The sequence below is a fragment of the Tremella mesenterica genome (assembly GCF_000271645.1).
Source record: "Tremella mesenterica DSM 1558 unplaced genomic scaffold TREMEscaffold_4, whole genome shotgun sequence".
Lineage (NCBI taxonomy): Eukaryota > Fungi > Basidiomycota > Tremellomycetes > Tremellales > Tremellaceae > Tremella > Tremella mesenterica.
Genome location: NW_006711228.1, coordinates 1,874,889 through 1,900,755, shown reverse-complemented (window position 1 = coordinate 1,900,755; position 25,867 = coordinate 1,874,889). Strand labels below are relative to the sequence as shown.

Genomic DNA, 25,867 nt, shown 5'->3' with positions numbered 1-25,867 from the left:
CTCCTCGATAAAATCCATCGAGATGCTAGACCAAGGTTTCGTAGCTACCTCCAGTGGTTTAAGCTCCCCATGAGGTTTCTGTCTGTTAGTCTTCGCTCTCTGACATACCGCGCATCCAGCGATGTAGTCCTCAACATCCTTCCTTACTCCAATCCAGACATAGTCCCTTAGAACTAGCTCAAGGGTCTTCGCTGAACCTGGGTGACCAGCTAAGGCTGAGTCATGTCGCATCTTCATGATCTTCAGCCGAGCATCGGCGTAGTTCGGCACATAAATGCGATCGTCGAATGTGAGGAAACCTCTTGAGTTCCACCCCCCACGAAGGATTAGAGGAGACCGCGAACTACGGCGTAGTTCGGTGATTGATCCTGGTTCCTGCACGTTATCGTTACACGTAGGATGAGAACACTCAGCGCAAACGACTCCTAATAATTCTTCTCTGACCCCTTCTATGTCTTCGTCCTCCTGAACTCCAAGTACTAGATCCATAGGGTCCACAAGATCATTTTCCTTTACCTCCCTTGTCCCTTGCAATGCTCGAAGGAGGTGACGCAACTCCGACGTGGTGGCGTCAACTTCGTCGAACTTCGGCAGACCTTGGATAAGGTTGCTCTCTTGTACCATGGTACTTCCTTTCCCGGAATGATAGTCCGCCCGTCTAGATAATCCATCTGGAAGACTTGCCTGGGTTCCTGGCCGATAAACCATTTTAAACCTGAAGTTAGCTAGCTCCTCTACCCACCTACCTTGCCGAGGACTGAGTTGTTTCGGCTCCATCCAGTAGGTAAGGTTTAGATGGTCGGTAAGTACTGTGGTTTCTACCTGCAATAATAAGTGTCTCCTTCTTCTGAAACCCACCACTACAGCGAGGAACTCCTTTTCTCCTACCGTATAATTCAGCTGAGCTGTGTTGAAAGCACCAGACTCAATAGCTACCGGGTGTTCTTGACCAGCCGTGTTGATCTGCGAAATTATGAACCCCCAGCCGAAGAACGACGCATCTGTCTGTAATATCGTCTTCAATGTAGGGTCAAAATGGGCTAACACCGGCGCAGTACACATCCTAGCCTTCAACTCTTTGAAGGCTGACTCCTGTTCGACTCCCCATACAAATGGTACCTCCTTCCTTGTCAAGTCATTGATAGGTCTAGCAATCTTCGAGAAGTTGGGGACAAAGCGCCTGTAGTAGCTTACAACTCCAATGAATCCCCTTGACTCTCGTAGATTCTTAGGACGTGGGAAGGAAGTGATGGCATCAATGTATTCTGGGTTCACCGATACACCTTTAGAGGATACCACGAAACCCAGAAACACCACCGAATCTCTTTCGAACTCGCACTTACTAGCTTTCACGTACAGGCTCGCCTTCCGCAGTACCTCAAAGACCTTCGCCGTAGTTCCTCGTAATTCCTCCAACGTATTCCCATAAATGAGGATATCGTCAATGTAGACCACGACTCCATTCCCTAGTAGCTCTCTAAACACCTCATTTAGGAAGTGTTGGAAGACCGCGGGGGCGTTTCGCAGCCCATCACGAACAACCAGAGATTCAAACATACCATACTGTGTCCTGAACGCCGTCAGGTGTTCATGTCCCTCTGTCACCCTCAACAATTGGTATGCTCCAATTAGATCTAGTTTGCTGAAATACCTTGCTTTTCCAAGTTCTTCGGTAATTTGACCTATTAGAGGGAGAGGGTAGGCATCTGGTATGGTCGCTTCGTTCAGTTTTCGATAGTCGATGACCATTCGCCATTGTCCTTCGGCTTTCTTCGGTATCATAAACATTGGTGAGCCGTATGGCGAGTTACTTGCCCGAATTCGGCCAGCGGCGATTTCGCGATCTAGTATGTCTCTCAGCGCGCGTCTCTGATCTTCTCCTTGAGCATAGAGGGAGGCGACCTTAAGGTTCGCCCCCTCCTTAAGCTCAAACTTCAAATCGTAGGACCTTGAAGGGGGGAGGGTCTCTCCTCCCTTCTTCGGATTAAAAACGTCAATGTACTGGTGGTATTGTTCAGGAACTACCTGGAACAACTCGTCTTGTTCCTCCGGGCTCAGCTCTTCAAGCTCATCTTCGCCGCGGAGGTCTATCGCGTCCGTCAGAGTTGGCAGCCCTATGGCCGCTAACTTCGCCGCACTTGGTGGGGTTGGGATGGGAAATTTCACCGAGTTGTCTCTTCCATCAAGGACAACCCCTTCCTTCCTCATCCAATCCCACCCTATCACAACATCTGCGTCGCAGAGCGTTGTTACATCGAGACAAACAGATCGCACTTCGGCGTCCTTCGTCAAACTAAATCCGACTTCGACAAACTCGGTGATGGGTCCAGCGACACTCACCGAGCCGTCGAACATGTGAACGGGTACGCTCACCTGATATCGCCTCTTTTCTACACCTATCTTCGCTGCTGCCTTAGGGCTTATATATGAACAAGTAGCTCCAGTGTCCCAGAGCGTAGTTAGCTTTATTCCATTAATGAAAATGTCCGATTTAGGTTGATCTCTGGAAACGGAAGGGATGAGGAGATGATTATCGACATTGCATGAACAAGGGGTACTGAGTGGTGTATTTTTGTATTCACAATCCTCTGGCTCCATCAGCTGTGTTTCTTTTATGGGTTTGGGAATGGTGGCCGAGAGAATATGGCGGACCCGCCGAGCCTCGCCTACTGCGACAGGTCCTCTTCTTTTCCCTGGTCCTCTTCCAAATCTACTTCTCCTCCAACCGCATTCAAGTTCCTCCTCTGTCCGAGAGGTACTGCGTTCCCTCCCGATCCTCCACCACGTTCTCCGAACTTCTCCCCCCATGGAGGCAACAGTCCAACCTTAACCTTAGCCTCCCTTACAGGGCATTCCTTCAGCCAATGTCCTGCTTCACCACACTCGGTACACTTCCCCTCCTTCCTCCTTGTCTCCCTCAGATCGGAGCTCGGCCTAGGCCATCTTCGGCGAACTTCGTCGATGTTTGGCGGTGTACTCTTTACCACCGTCGACATCATAGCCGCCTGGACACCACCCTGCGCCGAAGGTTGCCCCTTTTCCCATTTCTTCTCTTCTTTCTTCTCCGTCCTCTGACTTTCCACCACTGTCGTTGTCCTTATCCCTCCTTCCCTTTTCCTCTCTGCCTCCTTCTCCACTTGTCTCCTCCACAGGCGGTTGTCCAAGGGAATCACAAACTCCAATAGCTCTTTCACAGTCCCAAACGATCTACCGTGTCTTGCAATTTCATCTAGAAGGTGCGATTTTAGTCCTTTCTTGGCTCGGTCAACTAGGTTTCCATCATCAGACCACTTAAGAATCGCAACATGTCGCTGGAAGGCGGAGAAGTAGTCCGAAGCAGACCCGGTTTGCTTGAGGTCGTTAAGTTGTCGGGCCGCAGTTCCTTCTTCGTCTGGATCACCAAAGTTAGTCTTGAGGTACTTAACGAACTGATCGTGTGTCGTGAGGTACTCAGGAAGAGGTCTTTTGGATAGATCGGGCTGCACTGCAAGAAGAGGTGTTTCGCGTAGATGAGAGATCATGAAAAAGACTTTCTTAGTGTCGTCGGGGAAAAGATGAGAGTTCAATTCGAAATGTACGTCGCACTCAGACAGAAAGGCGGTTAACTTGTTCCGATCTCCTCTCCAGAGGTCTGGGTTAGGTAGCTTTATCCCCTTCCGTTGTTCGCCCACTACGCTTGGGGTCGCCGAAGTTTGCCGTCCCATGGCGTACCTCACTCCTTCTGATATCCCTTCTGCAATCCCGCCCACTGTATCCCTTTCTCTTCTCTGTTCCCATTCCTCCCTACGCCTTCTCTCCTCCATCATGTCTTTGTTCATATTCGCCACCATCTGCATCAAGGCCAACACCACCCCTTGTGTTCCTTCTTCTCCCAAGTTCGCCGTACTTCCAGTGTTTTCTCTTGGGCGTGGGGTTTGGTCTGATCCAAGTGGGGATCCCGCAGGTGGGAGAGCATTAGACGGAGGAGAAGGAGGGTTAGAAGGCACCGGTGGAACGAACTCATCTCCTTGAATTGATCCCCCCACACTATCCTCCACTCCAAGGTCCTGCCCCATTGCTCTGCTAAGCTCCTCCAATGCTCTCCTCTCGTTCTCCTCCATCCTGTCTCCATCCCTACTCATCCCTCGTGTAATTCTTCTTTCTGGTTCCATATTATCTTTGTACTTCTCCGAGGTTCGCACGGGTCGTCGGTAAGAGCGATCCTTGATACTGTCACGGCCGTCGAACAACTATTTCTTAATAGACCGACGGTCGACGAACCTCGGCTAACTTCACGCTCTGAGTCGATGTCTCACCCAACCAGGAGGGCGCAGACGTCGAAAGGGGTGTAACTACGGCGTACTTCGGCGTAGTTACTCTAACTAGGGTTTTGTTCTACTGATGGCGATGTATCTTGATTTATAGCTATCTCTATCTGTCTTTCACTACTGACAACAATCAAGGATCGCTGAAGAACTTCAGCGATCTTCTCAGCTAATATTATCTACTCCTCCTAGACGTTCATCCAACCCTCTCGCGCTTTGATGTACTTCAACGCACTTCGTCCAACTTCCCCGAGCCCTCGGCCATCCTCTTCCTCCTTCGACTAACTCCGCCTAACATCGCCGCACTTCTGCTCCCATTGTCCCTACTTAGCCTAACTCCGCCTAACATCGCCGCACTTCTGCTCCCATTGTCCCTACTTAGCCTAACCCCGTCCAACTTCGCCGTACTTCTGCTCCCATTGTTCCTACTTAGCCTAACTCCGCCTAACATCGCCGCACTTCTGCTCCCATTGTCCCTACTTAGCCTAACTCCGTCTAACTTCGCCGTACTTGGTGTCAGAAGTCCTGAGTTACGTGTAGAGTAAAGAGGTTAAGGCGTGATGGGGTTTTGATGGCCAAAGGAGGGTCATTGTTGGTGGAGTAATCGAGGTGTCACGACGTAGTTCGTGACACTCGGCTAACTACGTCGTAGTGGGGCGTCGTTGTCTCACTAAGACAGGGTACTCGTCGAGGTACTACGGCTAACTTTGCCGTAGTGATACGTCGAGTGATAAACTGATAAGATGATCGTCGATGAACTGCGGCTAACTTCGCCGTAGTACGTTGAACTGCTCGGTGGTAGCTCTCCTTAACTCGAAGGTTGTAGCTACTGAATATATCTCTCGCTACTGACAACAATCAAGGATCGCTGAAGAAGTTCAGCGATCTGTAAACTATCTATACTACTCCTCTCTTCTCATAGAACGTCCCTCAACTCCTGCACTGCCTCACGCTCAGTCCTCTTCGCTCAACTTCGCCGTACCTCGCCATATCCCCGATATCCTACTCCGCTTACTTTGACGAACTTCGCCTAACTTCCCCTGTTCTGCTCTCCCTCAGTTCCCTTCCCCTAACTTCGCCGTAGTTCTCCGCTAGGCGGGGTTATCGTGACAAATCCCCCCTTGGTTCTCGTAACTTCGCTGTAGTTGGTCTCAGTGGTTCGAGTGGAGGTCGGTGATGGTGAAAGGAGGGTCGGTGATCAGGGATGTTACGACGTAGTTCGTGACATATGTGATGGATTGTGTCACGAGACATACTGACCAGCATATGCACGATATAACAGTGCCCAACGGAACAGTGATCTTAACCACTGCGACGAAAAGGCCTATTAATCGGCGGTTAACTCTACCGCCGATCGCTGGTTAAATACCCTTCCCCGACTTTCGCTCGACTTGTCACACACTTTGTGACATAAAACAAGCCTACTATAAGAACTATAGCGTGAATGGCTTGCACAGACTCATGTACAAGGGGAACCGGAGTGCCCGGAGAAAACCCCTTGTTGGGCATGGGAATCGAACCCATGACCACATTACACTGATAGTTCCCATTCCACCATCAATGGCTAGCCAGTTTAACCACTTAGCCGAGGTGGAGTGGACCACTGCGACGAAAAGGCCTAATAATCGGCGGTTAACCCTACCGCTGATCGCTGGTTAAATACCCTTCCCCGACTTTCGCTCAACTCGTCACACGCTTTGTGACAGATTGTGTCTCCTCTGCAATCGATGTAGCTGTCACGTGGTACCGCGTGACATCATCTTTTCCCATCAACGAGGTTCCTTTGGACATCAGTTCGCCATCAACGATCCAGTTCTCATGAACTTCACCACCCACGAGGGTATTAGGAGGCTAGCTTCGTCGAGGACGAAGTTAGTCATGTAGGAAGTTAGGGAGGTACGAAGTTAGAGAGATACGAGGTTAGGGAGGTATGAAGTTAGGGAGGTATGAAGTCAGGGAGGCACGAACTTCGTTGGGGACGAAGTTCACGAGGTACGAAGCTCGGGAATTCGGGTTGAACAAAGTTCTGCGTTGAAGAAATTAGGGAAGGACGAAGTACTTAAGGGCCAAAGTTCCCAGAGATCTCTGACGATCTCTGGTTGTTGTCTTAGTGATAGAAGTTAGTAAAGTACGAAGTTATTACACCCAGAAGTTATTGTCACCTGTTTCATATTTCGAACAACGAGGTTGTTAAAGGTCAAAGCCCACGAAGTTATTGGCCGTCGGTCCTAGGAAGTTAACGAAGAAACCACCCTGTGACACAGTCCTCTTGTACGAGTTGGCCGAAGTGAGGACGATCACGTCCATGACATCGAGGCTCTCTATATGGCCTCAATTGGAGGAACAGATGTTGACTTCCGCTATTTGGGATCTGTTCGACCAGGCGATTGAGGACAACACACCCTATCTGGTTGAAGTTGCTTGGCATGAGAGGAGTGATTGAGCATGTGTATAACAGAGTTGACAGACCTCATGGTCGTACCATGTTGACGTTGTTGCTGCATGATGCATGATGCATGATGCACTGCCAAGTTGCAAGCGGGATGTAAGACACTTTGTGAGTATGTAACAGGAGGGACTTGACACGTGTGGAAGGACCAGAAAAGGTCTTGATTATGACTTTTCAACGTTTTTGGGTTTAAATTACACCCTTTCTGTGGGCAAGTTCTTAATTACACCCACCTTCCTGGACCACTAATGCATGCTTTGCATGCATTAAAAACACTCTCCTCCACCCCTAACCACCTAACCCCCTAATCCCCTAACTTCCCCTAACGTTGTTCTGACTTGGTGCCCAAAGTCAACCCTAACCGGGGGGAATGTAAAAGGAACCCCTCCACCAAGACCAGGATCTCGGAAACGGGCGTAATTTAGACCCAAAAACGTTGAAAAGTCGTAATTAAGACCTTTTCTGGTGGAAGGACTACGGAGGACCTTCCTTTGATGATGACCAACAACAAGTATCCTTCCATCTTTGATTCTTCATCTTCATCTCACTTCTGACTCGCTTTGGTGGACTCACGCTCGTGATCGTGACGGCAACCCGGAATGGCTTATTATTCGCAGAACGGACAGGGTTATGGTCAAGGAGAGTATGGTGGTGAGTACGGCTACGAACAACGTGGGGAGGGTGGATATCCCCAACAAGGAGAACAGAGGTATGCACAGTATCCCCAAGAGGGTCATCAACAGGGATATGGTCAGTACCCTCAACAGGGTTATGAAGAAGAATATGGTGGACGAGAGAGGGAAGAGTATGATGGGAGAGAAGAGTGAGTCGTCTTTCTTCTTCGTGTTACAGAGCACTTAGGTCGTTTTGATGGGATTTGAGAAGAACTCGGTCAAGCTGATGAAAAGATACCAACGTGCCCCACCTCCGGGACCCTACGAACCGAAGTGAGTTCTTCTTATTTCTCTCTCTCTCTCTTGTCTGGAGCTCCAATCTCACACTCGATCGGCCCACCCTTCTTCTCCTCTCCCCTCTCCAGCAGGGCCTGGCACTGGACGAGTTCATAAGAACATTGTCGAGATTATACTGATGACAGTGCGGCCGGATATACCCCACCAGGAGAAATCCAACAAGCTTATCAGCCACCATACGGACAAGAACGTGATTATGCTCCTCAAGGCCAAGGTCAAGGACAGGGACAATACTTTGAATATTCTCGATGTAATGGGAAGAAAAAAGCGTTGTTGGTGAGTTTTCATATTCTGTTCGTCTCCCTACACCTTCGACTTGACTCCCACTTGAGCTACACGAATGCCCATGTTTCTAGACGTTCGAGGAGTGGCACAGAGCTACTTAAGTTTTGATTTCGTGTTCGGGCCCGGTCTTTCGTGCCGATTGTCGATCTGAGCATCATCAGAAGGCATTTCCATCCAAGTGCGGGAGGGACGAAATCAAATGTGAGGGTTGAAATGTTGCTGATGTCAGATTGGGATCAACTATATTGGTTCGGATAATGAACTGAAGGGATGTATAAATGACGCACATAACGTCGAGAGGTTTATCTGTGGTAAGTTCTCCCTCTTTCCCTCCTCCCCCTTCCCTTTCTTCTGCGTGCTTGTGTAGACCCACAATTATCATTTCAATTCCGTCACATCGAACCGTGGATTCTAAACATTTTTTACCATTGATATCGATGAGAACACTTTCTGTCAGAGTAAAGAGGGAGAGGAGTGAAACACAAAGCTCTATCACCTCACAAATTCCAGTCTAAATGGAGATGGACCCGAGGAATGATATGATAAAATGCTCAAACTCATGCTAATGGAAGAACGATTCAGATACGATCCTTCGGATATAGTCATGTTGACAGATGATTCCCCCGACCCTAGAGCTTTGCCTACTAAGGAGAATATGATAAGAGGTATGGAATGGTTATGTGCGGATGCTCAAAGAGATGACAGTTTATTCTTTCATTAGTGAGTTGTTTCTCCATACTTCTTAAATCACACACAACTTGATCATCTCCTTAGTATTGATCGATCGCACTACTCGGTAATCCCTACATATACTACTCACTACTCAACTTGAGCTCTGATGAAGAGTCTCGACTTTCTTTACAATATGTCCATCTACACTATTTGACTGTATCTGGAGGATGGTCTGGATCGCCGTTGTCGTCCTCAGACACAAGCTGATGCACAGTTCGGGACATGGAACACAGGTACAGGATGAAAATGGGGACGAAGAAGATGGGATAGATGAAGGTATGTTTATTTCCATCCTCTACATCATGATCCGTCTCTAGCTATACGGTACACCAACAAAATATGAAGGCCGCTGCTTCGGCCTGGTCCAACAGATAGAGCTAAATTTAGCTATCTGCCCAATGGATTTCCGAGATGCTGGTTTGATAATTGATGATGATAGTGAGTTGAATGCCCCATCTTCTACTCTTCACTCACTTGCTCACCACCGTCATCTAAACCCTCTCGCTGACTCATTGTGAACTAAATCACGTTCGTCGATCTCCTTGACAGGTTGATGCGAATGTCACATCACGTGGAAGGTATGATGTCAGAGTCTTCAGCTGACCAGCAGTGTGAGTTTCGACACAAGTGCATCATTGAAGGATTGAACCAACGTCAGCTTCCAACTTCTCGTCCGACCTCTACCTGCCGGATGCAGGCTCACAGCCATCTTCGATTCTTGTCATTCTGGCACAGTATCTGATCTTCCTTATGTCGTGAGTCATCTCTCCTTCCGCTCCCCTTTGCTCATCATTCTCCTGACAAGCACTTCGGCCTCATCCACCAAAGATGTAACACCTCCACAATAGACCTTCCATCGGGAATTTGTGTATTCCTTCAATACCGAGAGCCCATCGACCTGGAACGGCTTCAAGTCTTCGAAGTCGTCGGCAGGATCAGACACGCGGTGACGATACTAACTTTAGTACACCACAGAAGGAAAGATCGAAGATGCCAACTATCTCGCCGGTGCAGAAAACGGTCTTCTCGGGGCTGGTTTAGCTTTCTTCAGAGGAGAAAGATCTGAAGGCGTAAAAGATTTGATTGGGATTGCTAAAAGCGCTTGGAACGTCAAACAGGCTGAACAGAGGAATAGGAGTCAAAATACCGCCCCTGCGGATGTTATCATGTTTTCTGGCTGTTTGGACTCGCAAACTGTCAGTCTAGTCCCTATTGACACGCACACACTCCCTCTGTGTGCGTCTTTTCGGGCGGAGAAGTGGTGAAGCTAATCGCTATGAAGAGTGAGATGTATATGTGAGATAAGGGATGGCGCGATCTCTCCCGCGCTTGCGTGATGAGGCTAAGGAACTCAATAGCGGGGGAGAAAGGGAAATCTCGGGGAAAGGTACAGCGAAGAAAGCACTCACATTCAGTCCGCCGACACACAAGAAGCAGGTAGAGCTACCGGTGCCATGTCATACGCTTTCATCGCCGCCTTGACCAAATACCCAAAGCAAAGTTATCAACAATTGTTATGTACCATACGGGAAGAACTGGAAGGAAGGTATTCACAAGATCCTCAATTATCAGCTTGTCATCGTCAGTCCAAGATCTCTTTACCCCAGCTCACTTTATACATCTCTCCCTGCTGTCATTATCCTTCTTTCTCCTTCTGTCGTGGATATTTATAGACTTACGTCGGTCTCCCTGGGGTTTCTAGACTGACATGATAGCGATCGACACGGAGCTCGAGTTTGTGGCCTAGCCATTCTGTTGCCTAGCCCATGTTTGACCTTACACCTACCAGTAGTAGTGGTGTCAGCTAGTCAACAACGCGATGTTGTATCTACTTGGACTGAGAAGCTATCCCCACAAATTTCAGATTTAGCTACATATGTATATGTGAAGTGAACCTGACCCAGATATTACTGTTTTTGCACACGACGCGTCTCAAAAGTCAATAAATAGGCACGCCGGGAACTTCACTTTTCCCGCGCCTAATCTCTTTCTGACGTGACTGTCTTTTTCCCATCCACCATTTGGACTAACTTACTTTGGTGTGGTATACTTGTCAGCTATCCATGTCCATACCTCTATACATATCTTGTACACTCCAATTCTGAAATAGAATCAGCGAGGAGGAAGAATGGGTATCTCAGGTTTACTCCCTATGCTCAAGGGTATCCAGGTAGATGGTCATATTTCTCATTTCAAAGGCAAACGGTTAGTTCTGTATAAAGTAGTAGACATCTGCTGACTCTCAGTTTGGCAGTGGATGTATGTCTTTCTTCTCACTCCAAGCGATATTGTAGCTGTGACGCGTACTCCTCATGCTTCATGGTCAGATTGGGTGTCCACTCACGTATTCACCCTTCCCAACATCCTCCCCGAATATACCGCTCTCTGTGCTTCGTATGGGTGATCCTTGACTGAGAGGGGTGGAGAGTTTCCAAGTGAGACAGAGCTGACTACAAGGCATACGTGTGGCTCCATAAAGGTGCTTTTGGATGCGCCGAGGATCTCGTCAAAGGCAAAAAGACCACAAAGTGAGTTTACGATTTTACTTCTCTTCCATGAGCTTACTTTCCTATGGTTCCTGCTCTTGTCTTCTGATCGTTTGATTCTTGGACGAGAACGATCGAAATTTCTACTTCATCGTATATTGTGTAAGGTATATAGGAGGATGCTCGGAGCGTCGCATGTTGTACACCGAATGAGTTGGACGAGCTAACGGGCAGATTCGTCGATTATGCCATGCACCGTGTTAGACTTCTCAAGCATCATGGTATCACCCCGTTTATCGTCTTTGATGGAGGCCCTTTACCAGCCAAGAAAGGGACGGAAGTTTCACGAGCGAAGTGAGTCTTATCCTCTACATAGAATTATTCCCTCTCAACCTCTCTTGCCATGAAACATTCCTTCTTTGGGCCGCTGTATGTGGCACAGCTCGAGGGATCTAAAGAGGCAATAGCATGATCTCAACAATCAAGTTGTGAGATAGGGTTATTTGGCTGACCACAGATCCCGAGCTGAGTATCTGGCTCGAGCACAGTCCATGGAATCCCAAGGACGATGGAAAGAAGCTCGAGAATGTTACACCAAATGTGTAGATATCACCCCGGAGATGGCGTACCAGTTGATAAAGGTGAGAGTTTGTTCTCCGTGGTAAGGACCATACGGACAACTGATGAGTAGGCTTTACGCGCCGAAGGAATAGAGTATGTCGTGGCTCCATATGAAGCGGACGCCCAGTTGTGTTTTTTGGAGAGAGAAGGATGGGTTGATGGGATCATCACTGAAGATTCGGATCTTCTAGTTTTTGGGTGTAAGCAGGTGAGTACTTCGACAGACTTGGTCTGAACCGCTGGCCTCTGTGATTTCCCACCTTTCCCAGGCGACATATCTCCTCTGTTCTCGTCTTGTCATTATACACGTCTTTGTGCGTATGAGGAGCATCATAGACCTAGCGTTGACGAAGTCCGACTGATCCAAGCTCATTCACAGGTTGTCTTCAAGCTTGACCATAACGGTCAATGTGTCTGGATTCATAGAGAACGTTTAGCCTCCATCCGTGATTTCCCCATGCACGGCTGGACAGACCATCATTTTCGTCGTATGGCGGTAGGTCATTGTTCTATTTCATAGTGATTCTCACTGATGTACAGATGCTCAGTGGCTGTGACTACCTTGACTCCATTCAAGGCATAGGTATCAAAACTGCCCATCGTTTGCTCCGAAAGCATAAGACAGTCGAGAAGGTCCTTCAAAATGTCCGATTGGACGGGATGAATGTGCCCAAAGATTATGTCAAAATGTTTAACCAAGCCGAATTGGCTTTCATCCACCAACGGGTGTATGATCCGGGTTCGAAACGTTTGGTTCCGCTGAATGACTTTCCAGAAACGGGCTTGAATGAGGAGGACGAGAGATGGGTCGGGCTGTACGTGTATTCTTCCATGCGCTCTAGTCAAGTGTGGCTGATCTCCGAGGGATTTGGCAGAGGATATCGCAAGAGGGGTAGCCACTGGAGATCTACATCCAGAGACCAGGGACAAGATCCAAGATCTCTGGCCGGACTTCATGCCAAGTAGTAAGAACAAGGTCCACCCTGCGACCAACACGAAACAACCTGTCCAAGCAGGACCTCTGGATGCTTTCATCTCCCGTCAGCTATTCTGTTGGACGAGGGCCACGCTGACTGCTAGGATCTAAGAAGGCAAAGCCATCCCTACCTAGACCGGTCGGCGCGCCAGGTCACGGACCCGCTAGGTTATCCGACAGTGCTATACCTGTAGCTTGTGTGCAGAGAAGTAAATTTTTCGCCTCCAAGTCCGCTCCGAATCTCAGTCTTTCCGCCAAGTCAGGTTTCGCGGAAGAGACTATACCGTTAAACTGGGAATCTTCCCCTCCGCAACCGCTCGAAGTCGAAGATTCCCCTACACCGTCGTCTCCCAATGTCTTTATCTCCTCTCCCCCGGTCATGCGTTCCCCCTCTCCTATCATTTCATCATTGCCACAACAATCCACTCCTACTAAAGACGATGCCTACGACGATCACGTCTTCACTTCGCCTCTCGGGTCGATGTTCACTCCTATCTCTTCCCCACCCAATATAGAAACACTCACATCCCCACGTAAACGGTCACCTACGCGGTCGGATAGCCCGTCGTCCCCCACTCGTTCGCAAGGGTCGCAAGGTTTTTCGGAGACTTTGATGTTTTCTTCTGCCACGTCTATCTTCGAGTGGCCGGATGTGCGCACGCCGATGGGTCCAGAAAAGGGTAAGACGACTGGTATGAAGACGTGGCCTGACCGAGTCCGCACTCCTGTACAGGATGTTGGAGCTACAACGAAGAACTCTAGGGACTCTTGTTTGAGCGATGTTCGCTCGGTGGGATCAAAAAATGTAAAGAAGGCTATTGTCTCGAACGATCAAGCTAGGGTGGAAGAGAAAGAGAATCAACCGCTCAAAAGCGAACGGGAGCGATCCATCTCTGTGGATAGTTTTGCAGAAGAGGAAACGAATACTCCTTTGCCCCTCAAACGGAAGAGACAGGAGTGTGAGAAACAGAGGGAAGAGAGGGTGAAGAGTGTTGCAAAGACTTGGAGAGAAAAGTATTCTTTAGGTAGTAATGTGAGTTTCTGTTTATTTCTCCTTCCCACCCAATTTACCTCAACACCAACATCAGCAATTATATCAGAAGTATACCTGACTTTCCAAAAGCTAATCTCAGATTACACCCCGTGGTCGAGTGGTATCAAGTCCAGCCGGACGTCTACCACTTTCCGCCATGGCACCTCATATCCTCGTTGGAAAATCTCCAAACGTCATATCGAGATCGATTACTACGCCAACTATCTCAAAATTCCAAGGAGTGCCATTCAAGTCAGCTTCCAGATCGCTCGAACTGAACACCCCGATCCCATCTCACTCCATTGATCTGAAAGGTCGAAACGGTACCAAAATCATCGACGTGGGTTCATCCGTCGTCGGTGGAGATAAGTTAGACAGATACAAATTTGACGGTGGGGCTGATCCGACCAGGAGATGGTTATGAAGTGATTCATTTGTTAGGTTATAAACTGTGGTCTATCGGCATTGTTGTGTGTATCTTTTAGGTGATTCAGCATTAAACCTTAGGTTTTAGATCATGTCAATTTATGCATCTTTTTTTTTGGTGTTGCGTCAAGTGTATGCTATCATCGTCTTCTCCGAGTATCGCTGCTTTATCTTTCTACTCCTCAACCTGGTCAATATCTCATTCACATGTTGACCTAGCAATGTTCCCATATAACTTGCTTTCTCCCCCTCATCACTCCCCTTCTCGTCACTCGAGAATAACCTTTTCTCCTGTCAACGCCTAACGTCTCTACGTCGGAGCTGACCACCGTCACGACACACTTCTCAACATACCATCTCCCTCTGTATCTATGCGTACTTCTTTATATTCAATTCCAATAAATTTAACGTGGTATCCGTCGACTGGAGATCACCCTTTAATTCGTACTGACCAAAGCTTTCACCTGTATATTATTATTCTTAGCCTTTGCCAAAACCTTCTTCCACATCTCTAAATCTTTCTTCACTTTTCTCAATTCTCTCTTACTCCCTATGTTCTTTCCATCCTCTTCATTCCCTACTATCCCTCTTTCTCTTTCTCTTTCTCTTTCTCTTTCTCTTTCTCTTTCTCTTTCTCTTTCTCTTTCTCTTTCTCTTTCTCTTTCTCTTTCCTTTCCATCCTCTACCTTTCCTTCCCCCTCAATTCCCAACGTTCTTTCCATAAACAATCCCTCGCTATTTCCCATTAACCTCTCCAACACCCTTTCTTTCTCCCTTAAACGCTCTTCGGCCCTCTTGACCCTCTCACCTCTTCTCTTTGAAAGTTCTACCGATCGTCTGGTCAAAACGGAAGAATAAACTTCATACCAATCATCTAAACTTTTTTGTGCCGCAGGTGATAAAGTTGAAGGGTTTACGATTTCCCATATTGGTCGAAGGACGTGTCTGATTTCGGTAGATGGGAAAGATAATGAAGATGATTGTGAGTTTGAGGTGTATGTTCCTTTTTCATGTTAGTTTTGTGATCCTTTTTCATTCCGTTCTATCAAGTTTCCATTGAAGAAAGAAGTAGAGATTAGATGATTGGGATTGAGATTGAAATTGAAGTGAATGCAAGATCATTTTAGCATTCATTTCGTACAAAATTATTCCGGGAGAGGGGTTGAAGGAAGGTTTGAGGATTTTATTACGGGTATTTAAATCTTTTCTCTGGGAGAAGTTGAAGATGAAATATCGAAATAGTTTTGGGCAAAGAAATGAACGAAGAGAAAGAGAGAAGAAAAAAAGTGGTTGAAATGTAAAAGTGTAAAATCATGATGTCCGATGTAAGATGTAAGATGTAATTATTGAAAATAAGACACAAACATACCATTATAAAATCTCATTCCCCATACTTTCCCAAATACCTTCCCACCATTTCTCCCTTCATCTTTACTTACATCCTCCCCCTCCATTTCAGATTTGATATGAGTAGTGGAATCAACATCAAATAAATCTTCCGATTCATCCGTATCTTCTTCAAAACCATCTGTCTCGTTTTCTTCCTTTTCCTTCGAGATAGATCCAATCACCGAAGTAGACGCTGTGTTTGAGGATGGTTTACTTAAGGAAGAGGACGTAAGTTCTGATGAAGAAGGATTGATTATGTCGGAGGAAGAAGAAATGAGTTTGAGTTTCGTCCGAGTCACTAAATAAAAACTATCCGATGGCCATTGTTTTGGTTTGACAAGGATCAATCTTCTTTTTGGTGATTCATCTTCAATGGAGGGATTGGTATGATCAGAGGATTGGGATGTGGTGGATGGTGGGGGATGGGAAGATGGAGAAGATGGAGAAAGTGGAGAGATGGTGGTCAAAGTAGGGATGAACCGTTTTCCTGTTGAAATTCCGAGTGAAGATAATAATTGAGGTAATTTTGACATTTCTCACTTTATTTCATTGATATCAGTCGGTAGAGGATTATTGATTATTGATGATTGTTGTTGTTGTTGTTGTTGTTGTTCTATTCGCTTCCACTACTCTTTCTTTCCGGCTACTGTCGCAGCGTATGTGTATTGCGTTGCTGATAAGAGATCTAGAGTGTCTTATGAGGTAAGTTTGACCTTTTCCAACATTTGACCGGGAATTTCATGAACTCAAAAGTCAGAAAGCGGTAATCGCCGCTTTACATTCCGGACCGTCACAGCAATACACGAGGTAATCTTACAACTGGCCACATGAACAAGAGTAAGTAAGAGAAGCATGCGAGGGGGGAAGTGAAGAACTCTAGGATGCATGACGAGCTGAGAAAGGAGCATAGTAAGGAAGAGAAACCACATCAGATCTCAAGGCATAGGGAAGAACTCTGGCAAAAACACTGTATGACATAAAAGATCTTATTTCACTAATCATCCCCTTCTAACAAATCTTCACCCGACGCCCAAGAATCAACCATCTCCATTGTCATACCCGTCTCCACAACGAACTCTGCTAACCCTCCTCTACCGTGATCGTCATCGTTATTAGACATTTCCACATCCTGTTCGCCCCTTTCATCTCTTATACCATTCTCGTTCGACTTGACCACATTTTCCCTCTCTTCTATACCAGATCCCATCTCTTGTCCGGTATGATCCCTACGGTTGACATCTGGTTCCGTCCCACTCTTATGAAGGGGTTCACCAGTAGGATGGACATTATCGGCGGGGGGAAATGTGTCAGTGGATGGTACCGTGTCGACAGAAGACAGAGCATCAATTGAAGGAAAAGTCATTACGGAAGACTCCCCATTACCCATTTGAGACTTCATATATCCCAAAGCGAAATCAGCGTTCAAAATCCCCATCTTGATGAAATCAGTCGTCGACAATTTTCCTCTTTCGTTCCTTCCTGATGCAGTCGCCGATGGAGCAGGACTAGGACTCGTATTGGTCAAATTTGATAACTTGGTTTTACCCGTACCAAACTTGGCAGCGGCAGAAGGTAAGAGAAAACGTCTTTCTGGTGGGGGTTCGCTATGATGTAAAGTTATGTCAAGGAGACGTTGTGCCAATAGACGTTTGGAAATCGTACGTGGATCTGAAATCTCGTTGGGTTTAGATAAGGATGTGGAATTATGTGGATTTGAAATAGATGAATCAGTTGGAAAAGATGAGTTTTTGGATGAAGTAGATAGGATTTGATTTGTTATAGATAAAGATGAGGTGGGATGGTTTGAAGATATGACATTTTCGATGATTTGAGATTCAGGAGAAGAAGGTATGACAGGAATCTGTTCTTCTCTGACGGAACTTATCTCTCTTCCTATAGCTTTGGTAGGAGACGGTCGTCGTTCAAGCTCTGAACGCCAATCTTTAGGAATTACAGAATCATGTTCACCCGCTTGAAGGGAGGCGAGATGTTTGGCACGTGCCGATTGAGCAGCTTGAGCTTCTTGAGCTTCTTGACGTCTTTTCGCTCCGATATCACGAGAGTTGAGCCATGCGTACCTATCATGTTAGCGCTGCTTCAATCCGCATGTCGCCTAGTCAGTCATGGGAAAAGATACCAAAATGGGTCAGACGAGGATAGTCCGTGAAGATTTCAGAGTAGCCGCAGGCAGGACAATAGCCGCTTTATGAGGCGGATGGTCCAACAAAGTACCCAAATACTGCAGGGAAGGGAGGATGATGGTCAAGAGAAGAGGGCATAGTCGGAGGAAATGTTTGGCCAGCTGAGGGATGATGCTTCAGAAAGAAAGGGACACAGTTTAGGCAAAGTATCGGGAGAACTGCAAAACAGATGACGGATCAAAAAGAAACGGAAGATAACCTACCACAAAACATTATGCAACTGCAAAACATCCTCTTTCCAAGCTTTCACAACTACCATATTTTCGTTCCTAAAATCCTGTGTGAGAGTTTGGCATCGTTTAACATTATCTATCTTATCAATTCCCTTCCACAAAGACCTCAAATACCATTGTACTTGGAAGAAGATAAAGAAAACTCACGAGGAGAGACAAAATCAAGAGCTATTTTTATACAATCTGCTAGATTACATACTTGGTGTGCACAACCTGCCGGGATGAACACAGCTTGACCCTGAGCATAAGTATGAATGTTTACGAAATTCTCTTCAGACGTATCTCTCACCATCGTACTCCCCAAGTCTGACTGAGAGACACGAGGAGATTTCCAAACACATGTGAGAGGTGCGGAGGGGGACTGATCACGGGTTTTGGCCGATGATGGGTAGGTTTACGAGCGACAGAATAGTGTCGCAGTGGAAGAAAATCAAGATCGATTCAACTCACAGGATATTGATAAATCCTCCAGCTCACAACTCCATATTCTTTCCACAACTGTTTTCTCAAATTACTATCCAGATAAAATAATTGTGAATGCACTGGATCCGTGAAACGATGTGACGAGTCGAATTTCTTCTTCAAAAAAGCTCGTATGGAATCGGCATCTTCGGCACGGTAGATATCCCAGACGGCGCATCCAGGTTGTATGGACTGTTTCGAGGTCTCAACACCGGTGGAGGGCGCGTGAGAGGTAGTAGTGGGAAGAGTGGACCCGTTGGAAAGAGCTTCAGACACGGGATGTGACGTAGCATCTTCGCCGACTTCAGATTGGACAGGCAAGCTTGACGGGACATGAGGATCACTCGACGGATTTGAGGATAAGGGCGGAACGGAAGTAGTACTCGATTCAGCAGATGGACCAGTGTCACTTGTGGCGGGAGCGGGTGGAGGAGGATGAGGGTTGGATGAAGCTAAGGGTGACGCGTGAAGCATCACGTTGATAGCGTCCGCTACGTCCATATGTAGTCTGGTGGAACCTTGACCACCTGGTCCATCTTTGGCCGCCTTCTTGTCAGCCCAAGATTCATCTAACAAGTCGACGGGAATGATCGATAGAGGTCAACGTATGGTATCGAGCACTATGATAGGCCGTCCTGAGGGAGCCCCCGGATGCGAGTGTCTCACAAAGATCGAGCATCCGGCGAATTGAGAAGAAAACTCACGAAAGCGTTATACATCTTTGGCCCGATGTCAGGTCGCGTGGGTCCAGGTGGGAACTGGATGTCAGTACCGGCCGCTCAATCCTACATTTACAGAGTTGACATGTCAACTGAATGTTCAGGAGTGCAAAGACTAGTGGATGGGGAGTGGGAGACGCGGACAACTCACATGAGCATACAGATTGAGCACACCGTCCCGTCGGGTATAATCCGGTACCGGCAAAGCATCGCAGAAATCGTTATACAATCCCGGATGAGTATGTTCGAAATCATCGGTCGACGGCCAATCTTTCAGTTTGAGTATATGTCGAGAGCGCGTATGAGGAGATTTGAACTTTTCGAAAAACGACGTGATGGTGTGAGGTTTACTCTGATTCGTTTGACAATCCACCACGTCTAGTCGTCAGCATAGGCTCCCGTTGGTACGATCAAGGCTTGCCAGCAATAATCCGATATCTGATCAGAAGAGAGCCATTGTGGATACAAACAACGGCAGGAACGAGATTGTTGAGACGAGGGGATTGTTTGGGACAAGGACCGAATGGCGAAGATTAAATGTCACTCACAGCACAACTCTTTTCCAAACCGCTCGATGAAATCATCCGGCGTCCAACTCAACTTGAACCTTTTCTCCACCCCATCCACAATCAACGGTTCCCCTTTCGCCCACAGTTGATCAAAAGTCTTGTTGTCTAGATCATCCGCGTGAATCTTCATAAATTTCAATGAATCATCTGCCAACTGCGCGGGATCTTCTGGTCTCGGAGCGGTTGGATGCGTTTCTTTGGTATATAATTTCGTCACCTCCTCCTCTGATATCCGTCGCTGAGGCGGATCTTCTTTGACTAATCTTCTAGTCGTCTCTTGCCATTCATGTACCATACGAGTCACATCCTCTATACGGTCCACAAGACCTAGCAGACTTAGTTTTCGTTCGACAGGAAGATCTGACTCAAGCACAAACTCGGCTAAACCTAACCATTGTTCTCGCCATTCCTCGGCGGATAATCGCGACACCGGCTGAAGGTCCGGACGGAAATGAAATGCCGGCTTTCTGGGATTGTCATTTTCGTATGATAGCATGGAACATTTTTGCAATCGTGGGCGGGCCGCGTCGGGGATGGACCAAGGGGAGATGTGCATCGTTTCGACCGAATCGGCAAAATAACGTTCGCAAACGAGACAGAATTCGCGACCGCATTTTCTGCAGAAGAAGAAACCCCCAAAGATAGTGGTTGAGCAGAAATCTATTGATCAGTTCTGATTTGGACTTGTCACCCGAAATGATAGGTGGGACATCGACTGACCGCAGAGTGACCGATGTTTCGCAGTGTCTACAGCCCGCTTGATAGCCTTGTTCACTATGGCATGTCTCAACTCGCGAGTGATCAATGGAGCTAGTACAGGAGCGACAGCTCGCTTATTATCAACAAACGTCTTGCACTAGCTGCCAAAATACTCACTTCCGTTTGAAGTATCTGTGCCTCTTCAAATTCTATATTGAACTTTGTAGGTAGACTAGTCATTTCTCCATCCCACTCGGTCGATTCAAATGTGCCCGGACCTATGATCTCCCCTGTCTGTGGATCTATCCTTCTTCGTTAGCATGATGAATACTAATTTGAACTCACGGAAAGACACGATAGTCTTTAAATCGACAACTGTCCCCTGAAGCTTTGGCAATGCACTGTGTGCATTTGCCCCATGGCTGATAACGTGGTCGAAGACAAGGACCCATTTGAAACTCCTTCGTCTTGCCAAAGAGATATTCTTTGATCTTCGTGTCGGTGAGACCTTTAACCTCTGCATTTGATCAGTCATGATCAGACAGTAAAGAGAGATAGAGACAAACTTGACTTCAACTTGTCCGGAGATTTGTCTTGGCCGTCGAGAGCCGTATCAGTCTTGCTCCGCTTTTTCTTGACGGCTTCTTCATCAGCCACGATATGAACTTATTTCATATGACTCACGTTTGTCAGGAGTGCCATTCGTTCGTGATCGCTTCGACGATGTTTTACCCTCCTTTCCTACCTCTGACGGAGGTATAACCTCTACCAATCTTTCATCTCCAGAAAGGCTTGCCAGATCATCTTCAACTCCAGACTTCTGCCATTCAAAATCCATATCATTATCGTCTTGCTTGCCTTTTCCTTTTCCTTTCCCTTTCCCTTTCCCCTTTGCTTTTCCTTGTCCCTTCGTTGCGGGTTTCGTAGGGGTCGATGCGGGGGGCTTTGGCTTTGGCTTCGGCCCCCTCTTCTTTCCCTGATACGAGGAAGGTGCAGCTTGTTGAGGTTCAGCGGCAGGTTCAAGTACCGGGGAAGGCATCTCAGTGGGTAATTCCGGTAAAGATGTCAGAGGTGAACTGGTAGCTGACATATTAGCATAACTCATTTAGCTGGAGAAGCTGATAAACTCGCCCGATGTGCCACGTTGGTTCCTTTGATACTGCTCTTCACCACCAATCTGGTCCAGATATTCTGCAAGTAATGGTACGTGCTTTCCCAGGGCGTCATCTATGTAATCCATCCCATTCAAGTCTCCATCCCCTGCTTGACGAATTGCCGGTTCTGGATCACTGGCATCATGTGGGATCAGGCCCAAGCGCGTGTCGTCGTCGGAGACACTCGGAAGAGGAGGCAGTGGGTCGAGATTGTTCATCATGGGCCGGTAGAGCTGTAGAGAGACCCGTCGGCTGTCGACTTGCGGGTGGACTGGAATGAGGAAGAAACAAATATGGATTGATAGTGGGACGATGAGCAGGGTTGGAAATGGTCAGTTTCGTGGCCAAGTGACTTCGAAGCGAGGTTCAAGTCGGAGCAAGAAGGAGAGAGATGGGTAGTCACACTACTTCCAGAACCAAAATGTGTTTGTGCTGGGTCGAGGGAACGAAGAACGGTCGTAGATACGACGTATGATACTTATGTATGTACTTAGGTGGAACAGAGTCGAGGGTGCAAGTTGGGAGAAATGGAAATGGAAATGTGGCACTCTGGCGAATGTGGCGAAATGTGGCAAAAAGTCGAAATCTGCGCGCGCGTTTGGGGGGTAGCTACGAGTAGAGTACTCGTACTCGTACTCTACTATCCTGAACACACCCAAAACGACATCTCGGTAAAATACATAACCAAACTGATATGAGCCCTTCTCAGGACAGAAAAGTTCCACTTTGGGGATCAACAATCTCACCACTCAATTTTGTTCAGTGAAGCATGTCTCGTTGGGTGTGTGAACGCCATCTCCAACATGATCAGTTGATTGGCCGGCATGTCACACAAGCACTACAAGCAGTTGACTTAAAAGGCGCATGTCAAACTTAGGCCTCTCCCTGTACATGCTAAGTTTTTTTTTTCATTGAAAGAACTAGATTTCTCATTTCCCCCTCAAGATATACATCTCTTTGATGCAGAAACTCGTGACGACGGCGCTACATACGTCAATAACATCAAGCCAAGCACTCCCCTCATACTCTCCTCCCAAACGTCTCAAGAAGTAGCACCATGCAGTCTGGTAAGTCTTCCTGTAGGAATTACTTACTGCTGAAGAGTGGATCACTGCATGTTCTGTTGGACAGATACTCAGCTTCAGATCTCATGGGATCATGGCTTTGCGGTTCAGCAAACACACCACCTCCTCGGTAGTGCACAAGGGGAGATCCAACTGGAGCATTGAACCAAGTAAAATCGCCGAAAGCGTCTGAAGTGTGAGCCATATTCTGTTCTGTATCTTCACTGCTACTATTGAAGTGGTTCTCATTCACGGAATTGTCAACCTCAAATTCACATGAGCTGGGTGTTGGAGATGTCTCCGACACCTTGCTTCCATGCAGCCCATGGGTTGGTTGGGAATCAACAGTGGTCATGGCCACCAGAGGGGGGATAAATAGCTCTTCGGAAGACCCAGGGTATTGAGGTCCTTCAGGTCCAAGAAACAACCCTTCAAAACCGGGATAGACGTCCCCGCCCGTCATTCCGCGTAAAGGCAAGGAAGGTCTGGATCTCTGCCAGGTCAAGAACCATTTTCAGGGCTAAGAACACTAGACTTACACAATTTTTACAAGTGATCCAAATTCCTTCTTGTCTCATGGCTGATATAAGTTCATTGCGTTGTTTCATGAGGGGCGGAATAGGATCTCCTGCCGCCTGAACGATGGAATCTGTAATCATAGAAAGTTAGTTCAAAGTATGCTTCAGATGGGTTAGAGTGTCTTCTGACCGGTAAGCAGTCGTAGGTCGAATACGGCCGCTTCTACCGGAGCATGGTAAGACACTTTCAGAAGTTGTATGGTTTTGGAAGCATGGATAGATACGTTGCGGTTTTTCCATTTCGTCCAAAATGATTGAAGTTAATTGAGTCAGCAATGAATTGTAATTTCTTCTTCTTCTTCTTCTTCTTCTTCTACTACTACTTCTACCATCTAAGTATATATCTTATGAGACATACCAGTCCACTGAGGGAAAGAGTGAATGGTTAAAAGGAACTTGTAACCCCTACCCTTTTCCCCGGATCTCTACCCTTCTCTTGACATCGCTTTTTCATCCCGGGTGTTGGAAATCTCCAATTGACCACACAATGGGTCATCTCCTCTACTTCTTCTCCTCTGCTACCCCTCCAAATATGATCATCTCTTCTCTTCCTATTCTTATGAGTGTTGTACAATCTCACTTTGGTGCGGTAACTGGGTTGAGAACCATAGTCTTCGGCCTCGGGGTCTCCGAAACCTCACACCCTTCCAGTATTGGTGTCAGAGTACGCTCATGTTTCGGTTCACGTCCTGTCAAAGGCCGGAGGATAAATCACCGCAGTCCCCCTAGTCTTATCTGGTACGAGAATGGTGTACATGTTTGGGACAGAAGTCATCAGATGATCCATTCGATGATTCTCTGAAGTAGTCTACTTTCAGAAAAGAGGACGTGATTGGATGAAGTGCGTCCTCTCAAGTAGTAACTCATCATCATCTATGAATCCCATCCCTACGTTGTCAGTCCTCCGTGTACATCCTCATCCTGCACGTTGGTCAACCGTTCTCATAATGCTGCCTGAGTCAACCTATCCTTGTTGCCCTCCAGGACCTCCACTGACCCTTCATAATCAGACGGGAGTGGAGTGAGCTGTCATGGGACAAAACCCTCGTATGCTTCCTACAGCCGACAACCGATAACTTGGTGGGTAATAACCTTCGTCTGACTCGATCTTCTCAATATGACCTACCAACTATTGGTGATATCTTAATCACCAATTGCTGGTCAAATACCTAAACAACTTTCTAAAACATAATCATAACGGACCAACCTCACAAGTGAGAAAGTTCCGGACCAAAACCGTCCTTGACTCATGACAATAATGATAGTTTTGTACAATACAGACCGAGAGAAGTGCTACGCTGATGAGTTGCTGACATACATATGATCATGATCAGTCTCTCAGCGGAACGCAGTGATTTGGTACCATACTCGTAATATCATGGCTATCAAGTGGTGGTGTATTCCTTCATTAGTATGCATCCTCCTCATCAATACCAAAACGATTTGTGCAATCATCACCTGTTCTCTTCCCCAACACTTGATAGAATTCTCATCACCAAAGTTCATTACCCGTTGAGTGTTGGGATGCTTGCATCATCTATCTCGGCTACGGTATGTAGCATTGCCAGTGCTCACAGAATCCTCACTATCAAAACTGTCACTCCCTTGTGCATGACTGTCTCCTGTTTGGTCAGTAAGCTCCTTGTCTCCTGTTTGGTCAGTAAGCTCCTTGTCTCCTGTTTGGTCAGTAAGCTCCTCGTCTCCTGTTTGGCCAGTAAGCTCCTTGTCTACCTTCTCAAATGCTGACTCGAGCCACCCGTAAGGAGGAATATTTCTGCTTCGACAAAACTCATGCCAGGACATAGTGGCTCTCTGGTCTATCAACACTGGTTATCCCCTGCTTTCATCAAAAACAACTCACACAACTGTCACAGAGTGAGATACACCTCTCTGACAAGGACCGGACAAGCTGGCTATGGTAAAAAGGGGACTCTCCACAAGACAGCTTCTCTGAAATGGTGAGTTCATTATATGGACGTGACTGAAGGAGAACAATGTTTTCCCGCTCTATTTCAAGCTTCTCCAAACCTCTCCAAGTTCCTTCCAAGTTACGAGAGTCCCCAAGCACAAAGTAACTAGTATCGTTGTTGACACAGGGTGTCAAGACTGACCCTCCAAAGCACGGAAAAGGCATTTCGGGAATGCCGCTGAATGTCATGTTAGGTAGGCGGATCTCTGTGAAAAATGTTTCCACTTGTCCTCACTTCTAGCCTGTATTTAAGTCATGGATGGGGGCAGTGCTCCATTGGAGAAGCAAATCAAGGGTTGAAAGGTGGATTCTTGTGACGTAATTATCATACTAGCAACTTCCACGGTGAACCGGTGACCGTTGACATATCCTCGGCTTTCTGCACTGCCTCAACACTGCTTGACACTGCCTTAGCACTGCTTCAACACTGACTGTATACTGCATTCAGGCATCTATCCACTTGTCTTCCATGTCTAGACTCATCTCATTCTTGCCTAATCCTCACGCAACGGTCATTGGTTTGCACGCTATCAAGACCGAAAGAATC

General features: G+C 47.1%; 6 protein-coding genes across 6 annotated transcripts; 2 read left to right on the top strand and 4 right to left on the bottom strand.

Annotated features, from left to right (window-relative positions):
- Positions 1–2,666: 2,666 nt before the first annotated feature.
- Positions 2,667–4,151, bottom strand: TREMEDRAFT_62043 (uncharacterized protein; the record flags this gene model as incomplete). The annotated part of the gene is made up of 2 exons (XM_007004200.1): positions 2,667–3,071; positions 3,750–4,151. 2 exons carry the CDS (start codon positions 4,149–4,151, stop codon positions 2,667–2,669), a joined length of 807 nt encoding a protein of 268 aa, XP_007004262.1.
- A 3,201-nt stretch (positions 4,152–7,352) lies between these two features.
- On the top strand, positions 7,353–10,488 carry TREMEDRAFT_68589 (uncharacterized protein; the record flags this gene model as incomplete). The annotated part of the gene is made up of 10 exons (XM_007004259.1): positions 7,353–7,576; positions 7,850–8,000; positions 8,239–8,320; positions 8,582–8,729; positions 8,956–9,017; positions 9,129–9,183; positions 9,400–9,496; positions 9,707–9,937; positions 10,157–10,322; positions 10,457–10,488. The coding sequence occupies 10 exons, from the start codon at positions 7,353–7,355 to the stop codon at positions 10,486–10,488; spliced, it is 1,248 nt and encodes a 415-aa protein (XP_007004321.1).
- Positions 10,489–10,837: 349 nt separating this feature from the next.
- Positions 10,838–12,814, top strand: TREMEDRAFT_43853 (uncharacterized protein; the record flags this gene model as incomplete). Its single annotated transcript, XM_007003957.1, has 8 exons — positions 10,838–10,946; positions 10,988–11,000; positions 11,199–11,269; positions 11,462–11,581; positions 11,745–11,868; positions 11,919–12,056; positions 12,228–12,344; positions 12,389–12,814. Exons 1-8 carry the CDS (start codon positions 10,870–10,872, stop codon positions 12,812–12,814), a joined length of 1,086 nt encoding a protein of 361 aa, XP_007004019.1. The 5' UTR covers positions 10,838–10,869.
- A 1,595-nt stretch (positions 12,815–14,409) lies between these two features.
- Positions 14,410–16,205, bottom strand: TREMEDRAFT_62040 (uncharacterized protein; the record flags this gene model as incomplete). The annotated part of the gene is made up of 3 exons (XM_007004199.1): positions 14,410–14,544; positions 14,736–15,286; positions 15,653–16,205. The coding sequence occupies 3 exons, from the start codon at positions 16,203–16,205 to the stop codon at positions 14,410–14,412; spliced, it is 1,239 nt and encodes a 412-aa protein (XP_007004261.1).
- Positions 16,206–16,666: 461 nt separating this feature from the next.
- Positions 16,667–21,927, bottom strand: TREMEDRAFT_62039 (uncharacterized protein; the record flags this gene model as incomplete). Its single annotated transcript, XM_007004198.1, has 13 exons — positions 16,667–17,750; positions 18,077–18,182; positions 18,254–18,344; positions 18,557–19,114; positions 19,273–19,326; positions 19,439–19,665; positions 19,836–20,516; positions 20,577–20,688; positions 20,733–20,862; positions 20,901–21,072; positions 21,122–21,196; positions 21,240–21,638; positions 21,699–21,927. 13 exons carry the CDS (start codon positions 21,925–21,927, stop codon positions 16,667–16,669), a joined length of 3,918 nt encoding a protein of 1,305 aa, XP_007004260.1.
- Positions 21,928–22,795: 868 nt separating this feature from the next.
- Positions 22,796–23,432, bottom strand: TREMEDRAFT_62038 (uncharacterized protein; the record flags this gene model as incomplete). The annotated part of the gene is made up of 2 exons (XM_007004197.1): positions 22,796–23,266; positions 23,313–23,432. 2 exons carry the CDS (start codon positions 23,430–23,432, stop codon positions 22,796–22,798), a joined length of 591 nt encoding a protein of 196 aa, XP_007004259.1.
- Positions 23,433–25,867: the final 2,435 nt, after the last annotated feature.